General features: G+C 42.6%; 1 protein-coding gene and 1 long non-coding RNA gene across 3 annotated transcripts in view; one reads left to right on the forward strand and one right to left on the reverse strand.

Moving 5' to 3' along the window:
• LOC128596857 (uncharacterized) overlaps nt 1-770 on the reverse strand; it is a 37,553-nt gene extending 36,783 nt beyond the window's left edge. The window contains exon 1 of the long non-coding RNA XR_008383154.1: nt 547-770. This is a non-coding gene — a long non-coding RNA (uncharacterized LOC128596857). The remainder of the gene's footprint in view (nt 1-546) is intronic.
• A 164-nt stretch (nt 771-934) lies between these two features.
• The window catches only part of TMCO1 (transmembrane and coiled-coil domains 1), a 45,506-nt gene continuing 23,099 nt past the window's right edge, over nt 935-23,341 (forward strand). For both annotated transcript variants that reach the window (XM_053606646.1, XM_053606645.1), the window contains exons 1-5: nt 935-1,168; nt 1,584-1,661; nt 11,684-11,743; nt 19,058-19,104; nt 20,519-20,586. In XM_053606646.1, the coding sequence (XP_053462621.1) occupies nt 1,099-1,168; nt 1,584-1,661; nt 11,684-11,743; nt 19,058-19,104; nt 20,519-20,586 (323 nt within the window). In that variant the 5' untranslated portion in view covers nt 935-1,098. The remainder of the gene's footprint in view (nt 1,169-1,583; nt 1,662-11,683; nt 11,744-19,057; nt 19,105-20,518; nt 20,587-23,341) is intronic.

Below are 23,341 nucleotides of genomic sequence, written 5' to 3' on the forward strand. Positions count from 1 at the left end.
GGCCAGGCTCGGTAGTTCACAACTGTAATCCTAACACTCTGGGAGGCTGAGGCGGGAGGCTCACTTGAGGTCAGGAGTTTCTCCCAGAGAAACTGGTTGGATTTGATTATCAAATGCTTTTTTTGTGTGGTTTTTGGCCGGGGCTAGGTTTGAACCCGCCACTTCTGGCATATGGGACCGGCGCCCTATTCCTTCCTTGAGCCACAGGCGCCGCCCCATCAAATGCTTCTTTATCCATCATACCACCCACCGTTTTCTTGGGCTTAGCTTATACAAGGTAATTTATATTTTCTCATCACTGTAGGCATGTGGATTTATGACCCCTTGTCTGGACACAACACTCACGGCTCTATTACACACCATGTAATTCCAAGCACCCGTGTCTTTGCCTTTCCCTTTGCCTAGAAAGTCCTTTGCTTTCTCCAAAAGCACCCCTACTCCTCTCAGTCACTGCTTCAATTCCTTTCACCAGCTGTTTCTGACCATCTGTATCACCGCAGCATTCTGGTCATATTTCTACTTAAACCCTAATTATACGATTTGTACCAGTTTCTCTCCTTCGTTCTGGCGTTAGCTCCTGAAACCAGCGGTCCCACGACTAATTTATTTTCGCGCCCCCAGCTCCGCGTTCACGGCTTGGCACCTACACCCAGGCGTTCAGCACGTTATTTGCGCAAGTCAAGTCTTCTTACTTTACGGCAAACCTAAGCTAAACTCTCCACTATTACGACCACAGAAGTGGGCTGAGGTCGAAGCCCAGGCAACCCCCCAAACGGGATGGTGGCCAAGAGGAAGGCGCTCGCCAGCACACTGGCAAGCAAACGCCTCAGTCATTCTCTCCCAGGAGCCCAAGTTTCAACTCTCGCGGAATTTGGCCGGAGAACCAGCCCATCAGCCCCAGACTTCGCGTGGCACTCAGCATCCCGCCGGAGCCCTTCCGGTGCTGTGCCCCGGAAGCGGAAGTGCGGCCTGTCGTCTGTCGGAGTCGGGGTGTTACTTGGTGGTCGCGGAATCTCGGGAAGTGGTTTTCGCTTCTCTTTTGCTGGCTGTAGAGCCCTTCCTTCGCGGCGGGCGGGAGCGCAGGCACGGCAGTGCGAGATGAGCACCATGTTCGCGGACACCCTGCTCATCGTTTTTATCTCTGTGTGCACGGCTCTGCTTGCCGAGGGTGAGAGCGGCTGTCTCAGACGTTTGTTTGATCGGTCCCCGACGAGGGTCGCTGGGCTTCTCGTGTCCCCACGGGAAAGAAGGCCTTGTTTGCTTGGGGAGCTTGTTTACTCTACTTCAGGAAATTTCTAGGCTACTCATGAACAGAAATAGGAGGGATTGTGTGGAATTGGTTGCCGAATTTTCATTGGTCTAAGGTAGTTTTTCACTTGCCTATTTGTGGAGACATCTTCACATCACGTCACTCTTCTTTTGGTTAAGAGTCGGTTGTGTTAACATTTGAAAAAAGTCAACTACAGGTAAATACAAAGCAAAAGGTTGGTTTTCTCCTTGTCCAGCAGTAAGCACTAATAATAACAGTTTCTTGTGATCTTTCCCGGCATTTCTCTATTAGCATGCTGCTTTTAATGTTCTAGGTATAACCTGGGTCCTGGTTTATAGGACAGATAAGTACAAGAGACTGAAGGCAGAAGTGGAAAAACAGAGTAAAAAATGTAAGTATAGCAACACAGTAGAAATAGTTTCAACATCTCGAGCACATTGAGTGCATGTTCACAGTAAATATTTCAAGAGCATCACCTGATACAAAAACTTCATAGGAGTACAAAGATGAATCCAACTTGAATCTATTTAGAAATAGAAGACTTTCCTGCAAAATGTATAATAGCAACTGGAGAGGAGTGTGGGGCAGGTACATGTTATATTTGGTGCTGTTTCTAAAGAGGAGGTGCTGTTCAGTTGTAAGGGACCATGGAAGCCTACAGGATACAGATTGCCTTGCAGTACCTCAAATGTAGTTAGAATTTGAATAGAGAATGAGTTGGAAGGAGGAAGTTCCAGGGAAAGAAAATAGCATATGAACAAAAATACATTAAAAATTTAACATTCAAGATATGTTTGGAGAATGACAGGTTTTTATGACTGGTGTCAAAGTAGTGTCCTTGGGGATAAGCTAAGTTTCATTTAGGTGAGGAAACTGAAGTGTTAGAGGAAAAGATTAAAAACAAGTAGTGTCTGTCGTCTTTGATATAAAATAATAATTCCAGAGAACACAGCTGAGGATACAATGGGAATGGTTCTCAGAGGGCTGATTTGGCTTTCAGTGTTCTGTTCTTCCTTACAAGCATTAAATATGACTTTTGGTTCCAAGAATTCCTATCATTTTTTGTATTCTATGGCTTTTTATATTCTATGTGTTTTTTTTTATTACATCTTCTTAAGAGTTTGAAAGTTTTTTTTCCTTAAATTATCTTACTTGAGGGTGGCGCCTGTGGCTCAGTGGGTAGGGTGTGGCGGGTTCAAACCTGGCCCCAGCCAAACTGCGACAAAAAAATAGCTGGGCATGTGGCAGGCGCCTATAATATACCCAGCTACTCGGGAGGCTGAGGCAAAAGAATCGCCTAAGCCCAGGAGTTGGAGGTGGCTATGAGCTGTGTGACGCCCCGGCACTCTACCCAGGGCGATAAAATAAGAGTCTGTCCTAAAAAAAAAAAAAATCTCACTTGATCCGCACAGCAACTATTTTCATTCAGAGGTAAGGTCAGTGTCCTTATGGTGGCCTACAGAGCTTCCCTGTTACCATTCTGATACTCTTTCCTTCTGACTCTTTCTATTAACGCCTATACTGGCCTGCTTGCTGTTTCTCATACACACTAGCCACAGTTGTGCTAAGATTTTTCTGGTGGTGGTTCCCTGTACTTGGAAATGCTGTTCCCTATCTACTTGGCTAATTCTCTTACCTTTTTCAAATCTCACCTCTAGATTTTAACTTAACCATTGTATTTAAAATTGCAACCTGGCTCAGCGCCTGTGGCTCAAGTGGCTAAGGTGCCAGCCACATACACCTGAGCTGGCGGGTTCAAATCCAACCCAGACCCTCCAAAAACAATGATGGCTGCAACCAAAAAATAGCCGGGCGTTGTGGCAGGTGCCTGTAGTCCCAGCTACTTGGGAGGCGGAGGCAGGAGAATCTCTTGAGCCCATGATTTGGAGGTTGCTGTGAGCTGTGATGCCATGCCACTCTACCCAGGGCGACAGCTTGAGTCTTTTTCTCAAAAAAAAACAAAAAAAAAAAATTGCAACCTGTTCACCTCTTCAACCTCTCTACCTCCACTTTTTTTTTTTTTGAAGACAGAGTCTCATTTTGTCAACCCTGGGTAGTGTGCTATGGCATCATAGCTCACAGCAACTTCAAATCTTGGGCTCAAGCAATCTTCTTGCCTCAGCCTACCAAGTAGCTAGGACTACAGGCACCCTCTATAACACTGGGCTAGTTTTCCTGTTTTTAGTAGACACGGGGTCTTGCTCTTGCTCAGCTGGTCTCAAACTCCTGAGCTTAAGGTATTCTTCCACTTTGGCCTCTCTTGAGTGCTAGGATTACCGGGGTGAGCAACCATGCCCGGCCTACTTCTGCTACCCCTAATCTTCCTTACCTTGCTCTATTTTTTTCCCATGGCTCTTATCACTTTCTTTTTTTTTTTTTTGTAGAGACAGAGTCTCACTTTATGGCCCTCGGTAGAGTGCCGTGGCCTCACACAGCTCACAGCAACCTCCAACTCCTGGGCTTAAGCAATTCTCTTGCCTCAGCCTCCTGAATAGCTGGGACTACCGGCGCCCGCCACAACGCCCGGCTATTTTTTTGTTGCAGTTTGGCCGGGGCTGGGTTTGAACCCTCCACCCTCGGCATATGGGGCCGGCGCCCTACTCACTGAGCCACAGGCGCCGCTCCGGCTCTTATCACTTTCTAATGCACTATATGATTTACTTACCATGTTATTGCTTATTGTTTATTTCCACCTGCCAGAAAAAGCTCCACTAGGGCATGGTTCTTTGTTTAAGGTATTTATTCTTGTACCTTAAACATTTATGTAATATGGATTTGCCCTGTACATGTTATGCTGTATTAGTGTCTGCAGTATTGCCTTGTCTTTAAATATTTGCATTGTAAAAATAAATAAAATGTTTGAGTTAGAATTAGGTATAAATTTCTTTTCTTGTGATGATCTGATCCTTGGCATTATTTGAAGAATACTGACATTATCCACAAAGCAATCCTACTGCCTTTTACAAAAGATATGTCTTCTTAAAGGTAGTGAGTTAGTTGATTTAGATAGTCTCTGGCCTTATAAGCATGCCCTAAATGTCAGTAGGTCTCCCTACATTGTGTTACTGTTGTAATATAGGCAAAGTAATGGGGAAAATTATAGTACACTGTATATATAATTTGATTCTTTTTTTTTTTTTTTGAGACAGAGCCTCAAGCTGTCGCTCTGGGTAGAATGCTGTGGCCTCACTGCTCACAGCAACATCCAACTTTGGGCTTAAACGATTCACTTGCCTCAGCCTCCCAAGTAGTTGGGACCACAGGCGCCTGCCACAAGGCCCAGCTATTTTTTGGTTGCAGCCGTCATTGTTGTTTGGCGGGCCCGGGCTGGATTCGAACCTGCCAGCTCAGGTGTATGTGGCTGGCACCTTAGCCGTTTGAGCCACAGGTGCCAAGCCATAATTTGATTCTTGTAACAAAATTGTTTGAAAATATTAAGTCTAAATTATTGTGGGCTGGGTGTGGTAGCTCACAAGTGGATTGCTTGAGCTCAGGAGTTTGAGACCCATCCTGAGCAAAAACAAGATTCTGTCTCTACTAAAAAGAGAAAAACTAGCCAGGCATTATGGCAAAGGCTGTAGTTCCAGGTACTTGAGAAGCTGAGGCAAGATCACTTGAGCCCAAGAGTTTGAGGATGCTGTGAGCTATGATGCTGTGGCACTGTACCCAGGGCAACAGAGTGAGACTCTGTCTCAAAAAAGAAAAATGGTATAAATTATTGTAAAGGATGATATATTTCTGTTATTTGTAGTGAAATAGGATGGATAGCTTTAAGGGTAATTTAACAAGTAATTGACAAAAGTCTGGAATTCAGAACACAGAAATACTAAGTCCATGGGCAAAATATGTTTTGTAGTAGACATCTTTTAATTTTGTCAACTCTGATAGTTCCACTTGTTGGTGTGGGAGAAGGTTCACACAAGTATTTCTTCACAGCCTCATGAAGTTTGAAAAAACATTAGTTATATATATATATATATTTTTTTTTTTTTTTGTGGTTTTTGGCCGGGGCTGGGTTTGAACCTGCCACCTCCGGCATATGGGACCGGCGCCCTACTCCTTGAGCCACAGGCGCCGCCCTATATTTTTTTTTTTTTTTGGGACAGTCTCATTATGTAGCTCTGGGTAGAGTTCTGTGGCATCATAGCTTACAGCAACCTCAAACTCCTGGGCCTAAGCCAGTGGTTCTCAACCCGTGGGTCACAACCCCCTTGTAACAATGAAAATACATCCTGCATATCAGATATTTACATTACGATTCATAACAGTAGCAAAATTAGTTATGAAGTAGCAATGAAAATAATTTTATGGTTGGGGGTCATCACGACATGAGAAACTGTGTTAAAGGGTCGCAGCATTAGGAGGCATTAGGAAGGTTGAGAACCACTCGCCTAAGCCATTCTCTCTCTCTTTTCTTTTTATTATTACTATTATTTTTTATTATTATTTTTTTTGTAGAGACAGAGTCTCATTGTACCACCCTCGGTAGAGTGCCGTGGCGTCACACAACTCACAGCAACCTCCAGCTCTTGGGCTTACGCGATTCTCTTGCCTCAGCCTCCCAAGCAGCTGGGACTACAGGCACCCACCACAACGCCCGGCTATTTTTTTGTTGCAGTTTGGCTGGGGCTGGGTTTGAACCCGCCCACCCTCGGTATATGGGGCCTGTGCCCTACTCACTGAGCCACAGGCGGCGCCCTTTTTTTTTTTTTTTTTTTTAATTAAATCATAGCTGTGTACATTAATGGCAGCATGGGGCACCATACACTGGTTTCATAGACCGTTTGACACATTTTCATCACACTGGTTAACATAGCCTTCCTGACATTTTCTTAGTTATTGTGTTAAGACGTTTATATTCTACATTTACTAAGTTTCTCATGTACCCTTGTAAGATGCCCCACAGGTGTAATCGCCATTCTCTTGCCCCAGCCTCCCAAGTAGCTGGGAGTACAGGCTCCCACTACAATGCCCAGCTATTTTTTGGTTCTAGTTCTCGTTGTTTAGCAGGCCCAGTCTGGATTTGAACCTGCCAACTCTGGTGTTTGTGGCTGGCGCCCTAGCTACTGAGCTCCAGGAGCTGAGCCATAGATTAATATATCCTTAAAAAGATCTGTCTAGGGCGGCGCCTGTGGCTCAGTCGGTAAGGCGCCGGCCCCATATACCGAGGGTGGCGGGTTCAAACCCGGCCCCGGCCAAACTGCAACCAAAAAATAGCCGGGCGTTGTGGCGGGCGCCTGTAGTCCCAGCTACTCGGGAGGCTGAGGCAAGAGAATCGCTTAAGCCCAGGAGTTGGAGGTTGCTGTGAGCTGTGTGAGGCCATGGCACTCTACTGAGGGCCATAAAGTGAGACTCTGTCTCTACAAAAAAAAAAAAAAAAAAAAAAAGATCTGTCTAGTGTCAACCTGGTGTGCTAGAAGACCAGGAGATGAGGTTAATGTTTGTAGTATAGTCTTTTTTTGTTCTTTTTTTGTAGAGACAGTTTCATTTTATGGCCCTTGGTAGAGTGCCGTGGCATCACACAGCTCACAGCAACCTCCAACTCCTGGGCTTAAGCGATTCTCTTGCCTCAGCCTCCCGAGTAGCTGGGACTAAGGCGCCTGCCACAACGCCCGGCTGTTTTTTGGTAGCAGTTCAGCTAGGGCCGGGTTTGAACCCACCACCCTCGGTATATGGGGCCAGCGCCTTACCGACTGAGCCACAGGCCCCACCCTGTAGTATAGTCTTATGTTTCTGTTCTCTGGCCTTCTTTTTTTCCCCTCTTGTTTTTTTATGCAGTCATGTTTAAATGCCAAGTAATTGTATTATAGTCCTAGAGTAGGAAAGAAATATTTTTGTTTCTTTGTTTAATGGTAATTCTTTTTTTTTTTTTGAGACAGAGTCTCACTATGTTGCCCTCGGTAGAGTGCCATGGCGTTACAGCCCATAGCAACTTTAAACTCTTGGGTTTAAGTGATTCTTTTAACTCAGCCTCCCAAGTAGTTGGGAATACAGGCACCCGCCACAATGCCCAACTCTTTTGTTGTTATAGTTGTCGTTATTGTTTAACAGGCCTGGGCCAGGTTTGAAGCTGCCAACTCCCGTGATGTGGTTAGTGCCACGGGGCTACAGGCACTGAGCCCAGTTGAATAGTAATTAATGAATAAAGCATTCAATGTTTTTTGTCCATTTTGTCTTTTAAAATATTATTTCTATAACATCTTGTGGAATTTGACTACGTTTCCTTTTATGATCTTACATTAGTAGGTTCATTTTAAATCTCTCACTCAATGCATATTTTTTTTGAAACAGTCTCAGTATGTCACCCTCAGTAGAGTGCTATGGTGTCTCAGCTCACAGCAACCTCAAAACTCTTGGGCTTAAGCAATTCTCTTACCTCAGTCCCCCAAGTTGCTGGGACTACAGGTGCCTGCCACAACACCTGGCTATTTTTTTTGTCATTGTTGTTGTTGTTTAGCTGGCCTGGGCTGGGTTTGAACCCGCCAGCCTTGGTGCATGTGGCTGGCGCCATAACCACTGTGCTACAGGCACCGAGCCACAATATCTTGTATATAACTTAATATATAATATAAAACAGTACTTTATTTATAAAACAGTTACTTAGGCTCCCAGAACACACACACATTCCCCCCTCCTTACACACACCCCTCTTTTATTTTGGTCAGCACTCTACCAAGAGTTGCAAAGTGAGACTCTGTCTCAAAAATAAATAAATAAATGCATCAAAAATTTTAGTTTTATTGACCCCTGATTTTCATATCCTGTGGGTATGTCTATATTACCTCCTTACTACAATTGTCATTTGATTATCTCCCTTCACTGGATTATTTATTTATTTTTTGAGACAGAGTCTCACTGTGTCGCCCTTGGTAGAGTGCCCTGGTGTCACTGCTCATTGCAACCTCAAACTCTTGGGCTTAAGTGATTCTCTTGCCTCAGCCTCCCTGGTAGGTGAGACTACAGGTGCCTGCCACAATGTCCAACTTTTTTTTGTTGTAGTTATCATTGTTTTAGCAGGCCCTGCGTTGGGTTCAAACCCACCAGCCCTGGTGTTTGTGGCCGGTGCCCTAACCACTGAGCAACGGGTGCCAAGCCTTCACTGGATTATTTTTTAGAAAGCAAGGATCACATTTTTTCATCTGCGTAGAACAGGCTCTCTTACTTAGGTAGCTAGTAACTGAATGAATGAATTTGTACTTTTTTTTTTTTTTTTTTGGAGACAGAGCCTCCTGGGTAGAGTGCTGTAGCATCACAGCTCACAGCAACCTCCAACTCCTGGGCTCAAGCGATTGTCCTGCCTCTGCCTCCCAGGTAGCTGGGACTACAGGCGCCTGCCACAACGCCCGGCTATTTTTTGGTTGTAGTTGTTGTTTGGCAGGCCCGGGCTGGATTCGAACCTGCACCTTAGCCACTTGAGCCACGAATTTCTATTTTTGTAGTAAATATGAGAATGGAACTGCAATTAACCATAGCTTTCTGAGAGAGTGGAACTTGAAAATAAGGTAATTATCCTTATATCTCAGTTTTGATTTTTTTTTTGTGTGTGTGATATAGAGTCTCACTTTGTTGCCCTTGTAGAGTGCTGTAGCATCATAGCTCACAGCAACCTCAAACTCTTAGGCTCAAGCAGTCCCCTTTCCTCAGCCTCCCCAGTAGCTGGGGCTAGGTGCCCACCACAACACCGGGTATTTTTAGAGACAGGGTTCTCTGGTCTTGCTCAGCCTGGTCTCAACTCCTGAGCTCAAGCAATATACCTGTCTTGCCCTCCCAGAATGCTAGGATTATAGGCGTGAGCCACTGTGCCTGTCAGTTTTCATTCTGATTATGTCTTTTTTTTTTTTTTCATGATCAGACTATTACATTTAGCAATCAACAGCATGGGTGCAAAAAAAAAAAAAATCTATATTAAAACCCTTTGTTGGAATGAATGCTTTACACTTCCACAGAACAGAAAGTAAAATAACCTGTTACACAGTTAGTCACAAATACAGTCCTCAATTTTTTGCTCATACACAAGAGTATTATCTAAAACATGTCTTCTTTGTAGCAGCTAGGCCCTGCCATCACTGAGCTTGGCTGAGTTCACAAATCTGTTGTAACCTGTAGCTTCCCTGTCACTTCTCTGGCTCTCCTTTCCTGCTAAGCTTTGTTTCTGGGGAATAATTAAAACCTCCTGCCACTGCCATAGCTACTGCTGCTACTGGAACCACCATAGCCACCTTGGTTTCATGGTTTGGCAAAGTATTGGCCACCACCACCATAAGGGCCAGAGCTTCTGCCTCCAAAATTTCCTCCCTTCATGGGTCCAAAATTTGATGACTGATAGTTGTGGGTTTTTTGTTTTTTTTGGGTTTTTTTTGTAGAGACAGAGTCTCACTTTATGGCCCTCGGTAGAGTAGCGTGGCCTCACACAGCTCACAGCAACCTCCAACTCCTGGGCTTAAGCGATTCTCTTGCCTCAGCCTCCCACGTAGCTGGGACTACAGGCGCCTGCCACAACGCCTGGCTATTTTTTGGTTGCAGTTTGACCAGGGCCGAGTTTGAACCCGCCACCCTCTGTATATGGGGCCGGCGCCTTACTGACTGAGCCACAGGCGCCGCCCGATGACTGATTGTTGTAATTGGCAAAATCATTGTAACTTCCACCTCCTCCAAAATTGCTTCCACTACCACCACCAGAGCTGCTTCCGCCTTCTCCGTTGTTATATCTGTCATAGCTGCCACTCCCGCCATAGTCACTGCCCTGGTTTCGATAACCCTGTCCACTTCCATAGCCTCTGCTTCCTCCAGAGTAACCAGGGCTGCCTCCACCATAACTACCATCATTACCAAATTCATTGTAGCCATCCCCACTGCCACCATATCCACCAGCATCATGGCTGCCACCAAAGCACCACAACCACTGAAGTTTCCTCCACTGCCAAAGTTGTCATTTCCACCAAAACCACCTCCATGACCCCCACCAAAGTTTCCAGAACCACTTTGACCTCTTTGGCCGGATAAAGCACTAGCCATCTCTTGCTTTGACGGGGCTTTCCTTACTTCACAGTTGTGGCCATTCACAGTATGTTTTTTCTGAATGACCGTCTTACCCACAGAATCATGGTCATCAAACGTAACAAAAGCAAAGCCCCTCTTCTTGCCACTGCCGTGATCAGTCATGATTTCAGTCAGTTCAGTTTTCCCATGCTGTTCGAAATAGTCTCTTTTTCTTTTTTTTTTTGTAGAGACAGAGTCTCACTTTATGGCCCTCGGTAGAGTGCCGTGGCCTCACACAGCTCACAGCAACCTCCAACTCCTGGGCTTAAGCGATTCTCCTGCCTCAGCCTCCCGAGCAGCTGGGACCACAGGCGCCCGCCACAAACGAAATAGTCTCTTAAGTGATGTTCTTCAGTATCATCTTTAATGCCACCACAAAGATCTTTTTCACAGTTAAGTGGGCACCAGGTCTTTGAGAGTCTTCTCTGGAAACAACTCTCTTTGGTTCCACAACTCTTCCATCCTCTTTGTGTGGCCTTGCATTCATTGCTGCATCCACCTCCTGCACAGTGGCGTATATGACATACCCAAAGCTGCTGGAGCTCTTGGTGTTTGGATTTCTCATTACCACGCAGTCTGTGAGCGTTCCCCATTGCCGAAAATGGTTCCTCAGTCTCATCAGTTGTTTCAAAACTCAACCCTCCAATGACTAGCTTCTACAGCTGTTCGGGCTGTTTTGGAGACTCTGACTTAGACTTGACGGCAGCGGGAAGAGAGATTTGAACGATGCTTCCTTGACAGTGTCCACAGGCAGAAAGGAGTAAGCTAACGAACGTATCTCCTAATTATGTCTTAATACAGTCCTTTATGGGCATTTCATTAATAATGCTTAGAATTGTTTTATTCTTAGAATATTGTTTCTACCTTTTCCTGTCAGTGGTTGTGGGAATAGGCCCATTAACTTAAAGAGGAACATAATCAATGTCAATGTATAACTTTTTTGTTGTTGCAGTTTGGCCGGGGCCGGGTTTGAACCCTCCACCCTTGGGTATAAGGGGCTGGCGCTCTACTCACTGAGCCACAGGCACCGCCCAATGTGTAACTTTCTTGTGAGTTTCTTTCATTGGTTTATCTGTAGTACAGCATTCTCTGTTTCTTTAGGATATTGCATAGTTAGGGTGGCACCTGTGGCTCAGTGGGTAGGGCACTGGCCCCATATAACAAGGGTGGCGGGTTCGAACTTGGCCTCCACCAAACTGCAACAAAAAATAGCCGGCCATTGTGGCTACTTGGGAGGCTGAGGCAAGAGAATGGCCTGAGTCCAGGAGTTGGAGGTTGCTGTGAGCTGTGATGCCATGGCACTCTACTGAGGGTGATAAAGTTAAAAAAAACAATATTACATAGTTAATTTTGCTGTTAATATGTTGTTTACAGTGGAAAAGAAGAAGGAAACAATAACAGAGTCAGCTGGTCGACAACAGAAAAAGAAAATAGGTAAGATGAGATATTAGTTTAAACAAAATTTGGATTTTTTGGAAAAAATTCTTAAATGATGAAGATACAATAAAGTCACGACTAGTGATTACTCATGTTTCTCGTGTTTATGTGATTTTATGATTTATAAAGCACTTGCATACCTTATTCTCATTTGATTCTCAAATGTTTTGTGAAATAGATAAGACAAATTCAAGCAGTTGCTCTTTTTTGCTTTTAGCTTTGAAATTTGAATTTTAGTAAAAGAACAGTTGTGGCTTTTGAACTTGGCTGAGGTTTTTTGACATAGTTTGTCATAGTGTACTGTTTTTTATATCTGAGATGATCATTTCCAATTAATTCTGAGTTACTTGGGTTTTAGTGTTTCAATGGCTTCCTTTTGTTTCTTTTTTGAGACAAGGTCTCATTCTGTCACCATTGGTAGAGTGCCATGGTGTCAGAGCTCACAGCAACCTCAAACTCTTGGGTTCAGGCAATCCTCTCTCCTCAGGCTCCCAGGTAGCTGGGACTATAGGTACCCATCACTATGCCTGGCTAGTTTTTCTCTTTTTAGTAGAGAGAGCATCTTGTGCTTGCTTAGGCTGGTCTCTTAGCTCGTGAGCTCGAGCAATTACCCTGAACTCCTGGGCTCAAGCAGTTTTCCTGCCTCAGCCTCCCAAATAGCTAGGACTACAGGTGTATACCTCCACTTCTAGTTAATTTTTTTTTTTTTTTTTTTGGTAGAGATAGAGTTTCACTTTGTCACCCATGGTAGAGTGCTGTGGCATCACATAGCTCACAGCAACCTCCAACTCCTGGGCTTAGGTGATTCCCTTGCTTCAGCCTTCTGACTACAGGTGCCTGCCACAATGCCCAGCTATTCTTTTTCTTTTGGTTGTTGCAGTTTGGCCAGGGCCAGGTTTGAACCTGCCACCCTCGGTATATGGGGCCGGTGCCCTGCCCACTGAGCTATAGGTGCTGCCCACTAGTTAATTTTTAAAAAAAATTTTGTAGAGACAGGTCTTGCTATGTTGCCCAAGCTAGTTTCCAATTCCTGGCTTCAAGTGATCCTCCTGCCTCAGCCTTCCAGAGTGCTGGGATTGCAAGCATGAGCCACTGCTCCCAGCCCACTGACTGTTTAGACATAGGGTCTGGAGAGAGGAATGAGTCTAGGTAGATGCCCAGGTATCTGATTTGGATAGGAAGTACTGGAGGAATAGCAGATTGGGATGGGGAAACAAAAATGTGATTTCATGTTGGATTTGAAGTGCCTGTGTGACAGGATGGAAATATTTGGGTATATAGTTGCATGTACAGTTTGGGAGCTGGCAGAGAGACAAGGGCTACAAGTAGATTTTATTTTATTTTTTTAAACTTTATTCAAATTAATATGAGGGTACAATATTTAGGTTACATTGTTCCTACTTCCAGGGCAAAGTTCCATTTGTTAAAGAGCCCCTCACCCAGGGGGTGTGTCATACACCCTCACAATGTGCACAGTGGGTGAGATCCTGCTTCATGCCCTCCCTCCCTTTGCCATATGTCCTCCCTCCTCCCCCTTTCCACTTTCCTCTACCCCCGAACTGGACTACAATGGTGTTTTATTGTTCTTAGGAACAAGCTACAAGTAGATTTTAGAATGGTATGCTTATAAGTAGTAATTGAGTTCACAGGTAAACAAGATCGCATAGGGATAGAATATAGGGCAAGAAGAACAGAGGGGTCAGGGTGAGAAGAGTATCTTGAGGAAACAGAATCTTAAGAGGTAGCACCATCCTCTCTGCCTCTATCTTATATGTGAAAACTTGTCTCAAACCCTTTGGAGTAAAAAACAAACAAACAAACTTAAAAGTAGTAGAAGTATAACTCTGAAAAAGTATTATTAGAGAAGATGGTAAAGAATAGTGTTGCCGAAGTTGAGGGGAGAATTTTAGGGGGACAGCAGGGTCTGAGGATAGATACATATTAAATGTCTAAGAAATGGAAGTTATTGGTGATTTTATTAAGAATGGTAAGGGATAGAATCCAGATTGTATAGATTAAGGCAATAATATAAAATGAGGAAATGAAGACCTTGAACGTGGACAGCTCTTTCAATTACCTTTGTTACAAAGAATAGGAAAGATAAAATGAAAGGCAGATTACTCTTTATCCTTACATTGATAGCACAAAATATCTGAACTCACATGATGTCAACATGGAATGGAGCCTTGAATCATTTGCTCACCCAAGAAATCTTATCAGAAGTTATAAGAAAAAATATATCTGAAAGTTGCTTAAAAAGTAACCTATTCAGGGCGTCACCTGTGGCTCCGTGAGTAGGGCGCTGACCCCATATACCGAGGGTGGCGGGTTCAAACCTGGCCCCGGCCAAACCACAACAAAAAAAAATAGCCAGGCATTGTGGCAGACACCTGTAGTCCCAGCTACTCGGGAGGCTGAGGCAAGAGAATTGCCTAAGCCAACGAGCTGGAGGTTGCTGTGAACTGTGATGCTATGGCACTCTACTGAGGGTGATAAAGTGAGACTCTGTCTCTACAAAAAAAAAAATAAATAAAATAACCTATTCGTTCTCTCGACTTGCAAATTATTCTCTTAGGTTAAACCAGACTATTAAAAATTTATAAACTTAAACTGCATTATTTTAACTTCACAAAATTGCTTTTACTGTATTTCATCTTGGCATTTGCATTCTTAGGCATGTTATGAAAAACCCAGCCAGGTACAGTTTGTTATGTGACTGTGGAATATTTTTAAGAACATTATCTACAATATTACACAATTGTCTTTTGATGACAGATTGTGGAAATTATTTCTGTTTTCAATGTCAGCAAAAGTAGTGATTATCATAAATAATTGATTTATTTTTATCTGATGGACACTGTGCTTAGACTGCTTTTTTTTTTCTTTGAATTGGCTGCTAATAAGCCTAGTCAGATTGGCTATTCATGTCCACCAAGTTTATAGGACCGATTAAATACATATATTTTTTTTTTGTGGTTTTTGGCCGGGGCTAGGTTTGAACCCGCCACCTCCGGCTATCTGATTCTGTCTCTAATTTTGTTATCCAATCCTTACTTTTCCTTTGCTCAGATTCCCCACTTGAGCTTATTTAAAAATATATACAGAGGATGACCAACAGCGTATAGACATTTTAAGAAAGAAAAAAACTCTTTTTGCCCACGATAGAGTGCAGTGGCATCATCATAGCTCACTATAACCTGAAACTTCAGAGCTCAAATGGTTCTTTTGCCTCAGCCTCCCAAGTAACTGGCACACACCACCAAGCCAGGCTAGTTTTTCTATTTTTTATAGATAATGGAGTCTTGCTATGTGGCTCAGGCTGGTCTTAAATTCCTGCCCTCAAGTGATCCTCCTGCCTTAGCTTTCCAGAGTGCTACAATTATAGACACAAGCCACTGTGTCTGGCTAAAAGAAACGATTTCTACTCCAGTGTTTAAGTGTGCATTGTTCAGACTAGCTACACATGGCTGTCTAAATTTTAAATTAATTAAAATATAGAATAAAAAATTGAAATTAAATTTAAATTTTTCAGAATTAAAAAACTTAATTAACAATTGAGTTTCTCATTCACACTGGCCAGATACTAGATGCTTAGTAGCCAAATGTTAACTAGTGATTATTGTATTGATAGCACAGATACAGAATATTTTCATAATTGTAGAAAGTTCTATAGAATGATATTGGCTAAGGAATCAAGATTTTCAAAAAGTGGTTGGCAACAGAGCTATGGCTTACAAGGTGAGTACCGATTAGCCAGGATGGGGGTGAATTGGAATAGAACAAAAGATTCTAGGTAGGAGTAGGTTATCAACCTTCCCCGTTTGTCCAGGACTGAGGAGTTTCCTGGGATGTGACGTTTTTCAGAGCAGGGGTCAGTGCAGGGAATACTGGGGCAATTGGTCACCCAAAGTAGAAAGGTCATTTGTGGTAAAATGACACTGAATCAAGAGAAAACCATCATATTCAGAAAAACCTAAAGTTGTTAGGTGTTGCAGGATCATAAAAATTCATGAAAGTGGTTCAAAATGAGGCTACAGAAGTAAGCAAGAGACAGATTAAGGACTTGCAAGTGATACTGGATGTGATCTTATGGGGCAAGAAGTTGGGAGGTTTGGTAATTATGGTCAGTTTTGTCTTTTATGTAGGTCAGACAGGCAGCTATGTGGAAGATAGATTTGAGGGAGTAAGTTTGGGAGAAGTGAGGTCTATTAATAGACTTGAAATAATATAGGTAATAGGTGTTAGAAATCCTAACTAAGGAAATGTATTAGTAAAGATGGAGAGGAAGGGCTGGATTTTATAAATATGAAGTATAATTAATAGGTTTTGATGTTTGATTGGATGACATAGTGCAGTCAAGGTATTTCTAGCATAGATGATTTTCAGTACTCTTCTTTTTATTTCTTAGTAATAGTCTTTTTCTCCTTTCTAGTCGTCCCTTATTCTAGTCCTTAAACTTTTCCCCTTCCTCCAATTTAAAAAATGACTGGATACATTATGAGAGGACTGTTAGGGAGCTCCAGATTTCAAGACAGAGTACACTCCACTCCTTTTTCTTTACTTTCTTCCATATATGTTTAGCACCCGTACTCCTGCCTGTGTCCTTTCTTTCCAAGAAGAAGAAACTGGATAGAAACAGTTCAGGGCAAGGAATCTCATATTCATCTGCCATTTACTGTTCGGAAACTTCAGTCTAGTCTGCAAGTTAATTTTTCTGTAGACCTCTTCTAGTTCCTTTCTTTAACCTGTATGAATTTGCCAGCTCTCACATCAGTTTAATGAATCCTAATGGTATATTTTTTGTTTTAGAAGACTTTTTATTATTATATTTTTACTTCATAATCTTCATATGAGGATGGGGATTTTTGTATATTTTGTGTACTTACCCTCAGTGCTCACCAGAGTGCTTTGCATATAGTTGGTAATCATCTAAGTATTTATAGAATGAATTAATCTTGGAGAGAAAATACACGATCAAAGAAAGCAGTACAATAGTGAATATAGAGATCATTGGGTTGGGAGTTAAGAAACCTGAACTCCGGTCCTTACTTTGCCATAAAATATCTGTGTGGTCTCTGGTAAGTCGCTGCCTCTTTGCTGGTCCTTGGTTTTTTCATAGGTACAACAGAAAGTTCTTTATGTTGATGGTATACAGTAAACATAAAAATAAACATTTGAGGCTTTAGTAGTTTGTATATTTTAGCAGTTTCTGTGTGTATAGCTTTTTTTTTTTTTAAATATAGGTCAAATTTCCTAGCTTTATAAGTAACATAGCTATAAGACTCTGCTTATTTTTAGATGGATTAGACTGTAATATGAAAGAACCAGAATTTTAAAGTTACCAACTGGCTTATCATTTTTAAACTATATGCTTTTTCAGAGAAATTGAAAAAGTGAGAAAAAAAAGAGTGGGTATTTAATATTTGAGATAACTTAAGTACAATCTTTGTGTTCCCCGTACGAATTAATCAGTTGGCAGTTTCCATAGGTGTAAGGTAAGAGTATTTCTTAATGTACAGACTTAAGACGATTTTTGGGTGGGGGGGAGGCAGAGTCTTACTTTGTTACCCTTGGTAGAGTGCTGTGGTTTCATAGCTCACAGCAACCTCAAACTCTTGGGCTTAAGTGATTCTCTTGCCTTAGCCTCTAGTAGCTGGGACTATAGGCACCTGCCCTAATGCCTGGCTATTTTTAGACATGAAGTCTCGATCTGGCTCAGGCTGTTCTCTAACCTGTGAGCTCAGGCAATCCATCTGTCTCGGCTTCCCAGAGCGCTAGAATTACAGGCATGAGCAACCTCGACTGGCCCAGACTTAAGACTTTTTTTTTTTTTTTTTTTTTTTTGGTTTTTGGCCGGGACTAGGTTTGAACCTGCCACCTCCAGCATATGGGAGCAGTGCCCTACTCCTTGAGCCACAGGCGCTGCCCCAGACTTAAGACTTAATGTGAGAAGTAATTAGAAAAGAATGAAACCCTAAAGATATTCATTTATTTTTGAGACAGAGTGTCACTGTCCCCCTTGCTAAAGTACTGTAGCATCATAGCTCACAGCAACCTCAAACTCTAGGGCCCAAGTGATTCTCTTGCCTCAGCCTCCCAAGTAGATGGGAGTACAGGCACCTGCCACAGTGTCCAGCTATTTTTATTTTTATTATTTATTTATTTATTTATTTATTTATTTTTTGAGACAGAGTCTCACTATCTGGCCCTTAGTAGTGTGCTATGGCATCAGAGCTCAGGACAACCTCAAACTCTTGGGCTTAAGCGATTCTCTTGCCTCAGTCTCCCATGTAGCTGGGACTACAGGTGCTTGCCACAACACCCAACTATTTTTTTTTTTTTTTTTTGTAGAGACAGAGTCTCACTTTATGGCCCTCGGTAGAGTGCCGTGGCCTCACACAGCTCACAGCAACCTCCAACTCCTGGGCTTAAGCGATTCTCTTGCCTCAGCCTCCCGAGTAGCTGGGACCACAGGCGCCCGCCACAACGCCCGGCTATTTTTTTGTTGCAGTTTGGCCGGGGCTGGGTTTGAACCCGCCACCCTTGGTATATGGGGCCGGCGCCCTACCGACTGAGCCACAGGCGCCGCCCAACACCCAGCTATTTTTTTTGTTGTAGTTGTCATTATTGTTTAGCAGACCCAGGCCGGGTTCGAACCCTCCAGCCCCAGTGTATGTGGTCGGTGCCCTAACCACTGAGCTATTGGTGCCAAGCCTCGCCCAGCTATTTTTAGAGATGGGGTCTTGCTCTTGCTCAGGCTGATCTCGAACCTCTTAGCTCAGGGAAGTCCACCCTCCTTGGCCTCCCTGGATTATAGCTCCCTGGCCTGCTTGGATTACAGGCATGGGCCACCACACCCAGCCTATTTATTTAAATTGAAATATTTAGGTGCTGGTAGTGCCTGTGGCTCAAAGGAGTAGGGCGCCAGCCCCATATGCCGGAGGTGTTGGGTTCAAACCCAGCCCCAGCCAAAAACTGCAAAAAAAGAAAGAAAGAAAAAGAAATATTTTGGTGCTGTGCTACATTTGAACTTTCTTTTCTTTCTTTTTTTTTTTTTTGCGGTTTTTGGCCGGGGCTCGGTTTGAACCCACCACCTCCGGCATATGGGGCTGGTGCCCTACTCCTTGAGCCACAGGCACCACCTGAACTTTCTATTAGTATAAAATATATAGCATTCTATATGTAATAATTACTTTATCTTACTAAGTGATAGTAAGGTAGAGTGGTTTTGTAATTGCCAATTTGTCACAGTTTAACAATTGCTTTTTGCTCAGCACTATCTGTATTAACCATTTCATTAATTCTTTTTAGAGAGGCAAGAAGAAAAACTTAAGAATAACAACAGAGATCTGTCAATGGTAAGAGTCTTAAATATAACTTCTTGGTGAAGCATATGTTTTTAGCAAAAGACTTTGAAAGTGCATTTTATTTACCTTTTCAGAAATTTATCACGTCCGAAGGCCATAAATAATATCATGGGTGTTTCTGAATCAAATGGAAGTGAAAATATGGTACTGCTATTAAACTTCATTTTAATGATACTTTTAAAGGCTGTTGTGGAGGTCATAATTTTTCCTCTTCACTCAGCTCTTAGTTTCCCTTTTACATTTACAAATAAAGTAGTTTATTTTCTTTTTCTTCCTATGTTAATGCTAAATCTTTGGCTTTATGGTGACTTGTATAATCCTGGTGCAGGAGAGGAAACATTGATTAGTAGTTGGATTTTATTATCATCTTTTATTCTAAGGAGGCCTTTTTTCCTGAGTGTCAGGCATACCATAAAGTGTAAGGAGAAGTGATTTCATTACCCATTTATTCATTATTTATAAAGATGAGGCTTTGTTCAAGTATGTTTTCCTAAGGCAGATCGACTAGTTATATGGCTTGACTAATTTTTCCACTTCTTTATTTAACGCAAGACATCTGAAATGTGGAACAGCTCTCTTTCAATTACTGAAAGACTTTTTACTTATACTTTTAACTCATTGGCTAAAATGGGGTCACATGCCATCCCGGTATTTTTCATTACCAGGGACAAGGAGAAGAATTGGAGGTAGAGGGTAGGTTAGCCAACTAACAGCTTTTTGCTAAAGCGTACTTCTTTTTTTTTTTTTTTTTTTTTTTTAGAGACAGGGTCTCACTTTATGGCCCTCGGTAGAATGCCGTGGCCTCACACAGCTCACAGCAACCTCCAACTCCTGGGCTTAAGTGATTCTCTTGCCTCAGCCTCCCGAGTAGCTGGGACTACAGGCACCCGCCACAACGCCCAGCTATTTTTGGTTGCAGTTTGGCCGGGGCCGGGTTTGAACCGGTCACCCTCGGTATATGGGGCCGGCGCCTTACTGACTGAGCCACAGGCGCCGCCTAAAGCGTACTTCTTTATTAATTAGCTAATTAAATAATTTATTTATTTTGAGACAGAGTCTCACTCAGTTTCCCTGGGCAAAGTGCCATGGTGTCATAGCTCATAGCAAGCTCAAATTCTTGGGCTTGAGCAATCCTCTTGCCTCAGCCTCCCAAGTAACTGGGACCACAGGCATGTGCCAGCTAGTTGTTCTGTTTTTAGTAGAGGCAGGTGTTGCTCTTCCTCAGCTGATCTTGAACTCCTGAACTCAGGCAGTCCACCCACCTTGGCCTTCCAGAGTGTTAGGATTATAGGTGTGAGCCACCATGGCCAGGAGTACCTTTTTAAAGAATGATAATGGAGCCAATTTTGGGGATATGCTATAGAGGTGGTTTTCTGTAGTGTGAAATAATTGATCTTGTTAACAGGTTCGGATGAAATCCATGTTTGCAATTGGCTTTTGTTTTACTGCCCTAATGGGAATGTTCAATTCCATGTGAGTATTTTTTCTATGGTTTTGCATAATAACTATTACTCTGTATTTGTATGTAGGTTAACATGAACTTTTATGGTAATATTTTATTTTGGTACAATGTCAAACTTACAGAAAAGTTGTAAGAATGGTATGTACCTTGTCCAGATTCACAATTATTAATTCTTTTCTTTTTTTTTTGCCCCTCATATATATACTCACACATACATTATTTATGTATTTCTCTTAATCATTTAAGAGTGCGTTGTAGGCTTCATTTCCTTTACTCATAGCTACTTCAGTATGTATTTCCTAAGTCAAAGATAATTTTTTTTTTCTTAATTTCATGAGAACTTCTGGATCTTTAAAAGTTTTGGATCATGGGCAGCACCTGTGGCTCAAAGGAGTAGGGTGCTGGCTCCATATACTGGAGGTGATGGGTTCAAGCCCAGCCCCGGCCAAAAACTGCAAAAAAAAAAAAAAAAAAGTTGGAAAAAAAGTTTTAGATCATGGCTGGGTACAGTCGCTCACGCCTGTAATCCTAGATCTCTGGAAGACCGAGTCAGGTGATTGCTTGAGCTTACGAGTTTGAGACCAGCCTGAGCAAAAGCGAGACCTTGTCTCTGCTAAAAATAGAAAAACGGAGGCAAGAGGGTCACTTGAGCCCAAGAGTTGGAGGTTGTTGTAAGTTATGATGCCATAGTACTGTACCGAGGGTGACAGTTTAAGACTCTGTCTCCAAGAAAAAAAAAATTTGGATCAAGGACATTTTCTTATATAATTTCAAGACAATTACCAAAATCATGGAAATTTAATTTTGATAAAATACAAATACACAATAACCCTCTTAATATTAAGGATGTTTTGTTTACAAGGCAAAAGCTTTAAGCATTATGAGGTCTCTAAAAAGAATTTAATGTGTTTCCTCTGTTTTTAAATTGCTTACTATTAATAGCATTCTGCTTCAAGATAAAGGTAGTCATATAAAGATGTTTGGACTCGGGCGGTGCCTGTGGCTCAGTGAGAAGGCTGCTGGCCCCATATACCGAGGGTGGTGGGTTCAAACCCAGCCCCGGCCAAACTGCAACCAAAAAATAGCCGGGCGTTGTGGTGGGCGCCTGTAGTCCCAGCTGCTCGGGAGGCTGAGGCAAGAGAATCACCTAAGCCCAAGAGCTAGAGGTTGCTGTGAGTCTTGTGACGTCATGGCACTCTACCAAGGGCAATAAAGTGAGACTCTGTCTCTACAAAAAAAAATAAATAAATAAAAGATGTTTGGACTCTTAAAATAGAGTCTTAGCAACTATAATCTTGTTTAATGATAAGGTAAGTGACTCTTATCCAAGCTAGCATGTAACAGACCTGGTATTGTAGAACTGCTTTTGACAGAAGTTAAGAAAATGTCCAAAGAATGACAGTCACTTATTACCTTTCCAAAACTCACCCAAATTATATGTATGAGAATTTCCCTCACTTCCTCTTTCTGTTCTCTTTTTTTTTTTTTTTTGTCATCGTTGATAGGGTGCTGTGGCCTCATAGTTCACAGCAACCTCAGACTCCTGGGCTCAAGCGATTCTCTTACCTCAGCCCCCCAAGTAGGGACTACAGGCACCTGCCATACTGTCTGACTATTTTTCTGGTTACAGTTGTCATTGTTGTGCAGCAGACCCAGGCTGGGCTCGAAACCGCCAGCCTCAGTATATGTCGCTGGCGCCCCACCCACTGAGCTACGGGCACCACCCTCTTACTCTCCTTCTTTTGCTTCCTTTCTGTCTGTCTTTCCCTCTCCCTGCATCTCCTCCCCAAGTTTATCCCTTCCTATTAACTGTACTTTGTGCCAGTACTGTGCTGGGCATTAGAATGTAGCAAATAAAATGTGATTCCTCCTCTCAGTGGAATCATTTTTATTTGTTGTTGTTGCAGTTTGGCCAGGGCTGGGCTTGAACCCGCCACCCTCGGCATATGGGACTGGCGCCCTACTCACTGAGCCACAGGCGCCACCCAAATCATTTTTTAAAGTAAGCTCGTACATGCCTGTAAAGAATCAAAATTTTATAGCAAGAAAAGATAGATAAAGAGTACATAAAAAAAAAAGAGTACATTGATAGATATTATTATAATAAAAGTATGAGTTAGGTACAGTAGGGGAGAAAGATAAGAGTAGTCATTTTTTATCTACATGAGATACTAGGTTGTTCATGATGTTTTGTTTTGTTTTGCAGTTTTTGGCTGGGGCTGGGTTTGAACCCGCCACCTCCCATAAACGGGGCTGGCACCCTACTCCTTGAGCCACAGGCACCACCATGATGATTTTAATATACAGTTCCCACTTAAACATTATTAGAACCATAAACTTTTAGAGTTGAAAGGGACCTTTGGAAGATTAAATAACCAAGGTATCTAAAAGTCCTATGATTTCTGTCTTATATTTCTAAACCCAATACTCTCTCTTTTCTTGGGTACCTATCACTGCGAATTATTAGGCAAACCAAACACTGAAAGGTTTTAAAGTTAACCAGTAAGCCTCATTGCTACAACTTGAACTACTCAGATGCTCTCCTTAAATTTGTTACATTCTAGACTATATGGAGCTGGCATAATACTTATTATGCTTCTGCTTATTTTTCTTATACTTCCAATTTTCTTTTCTTTCTTTTTTTTTTTTGTAGACACAGAGTCTGACTTTATCACCCTGGGTAGAGTGCCATGGTGTCACAGCTCACAGCAACCTTCAGCTCTTGGGCGTAGGCAATTCTCTTGCCTCAGCCTCCCGAGTAGAGCT

This window comes from Nycticebus coucang, chromosome 10, assembly GCF_027406575.1.
Source record: "Nycticebus coucang isolate mNycCou1 chromosome 10, mNycCou1.pri, whole genome shotgun sequence".
Lineage (NCBI taxonomy): Eukaryota > Metazoa > Chordata > Mammalia > Primates > Lorisidae > Nycticebus > Nycticebus coucang.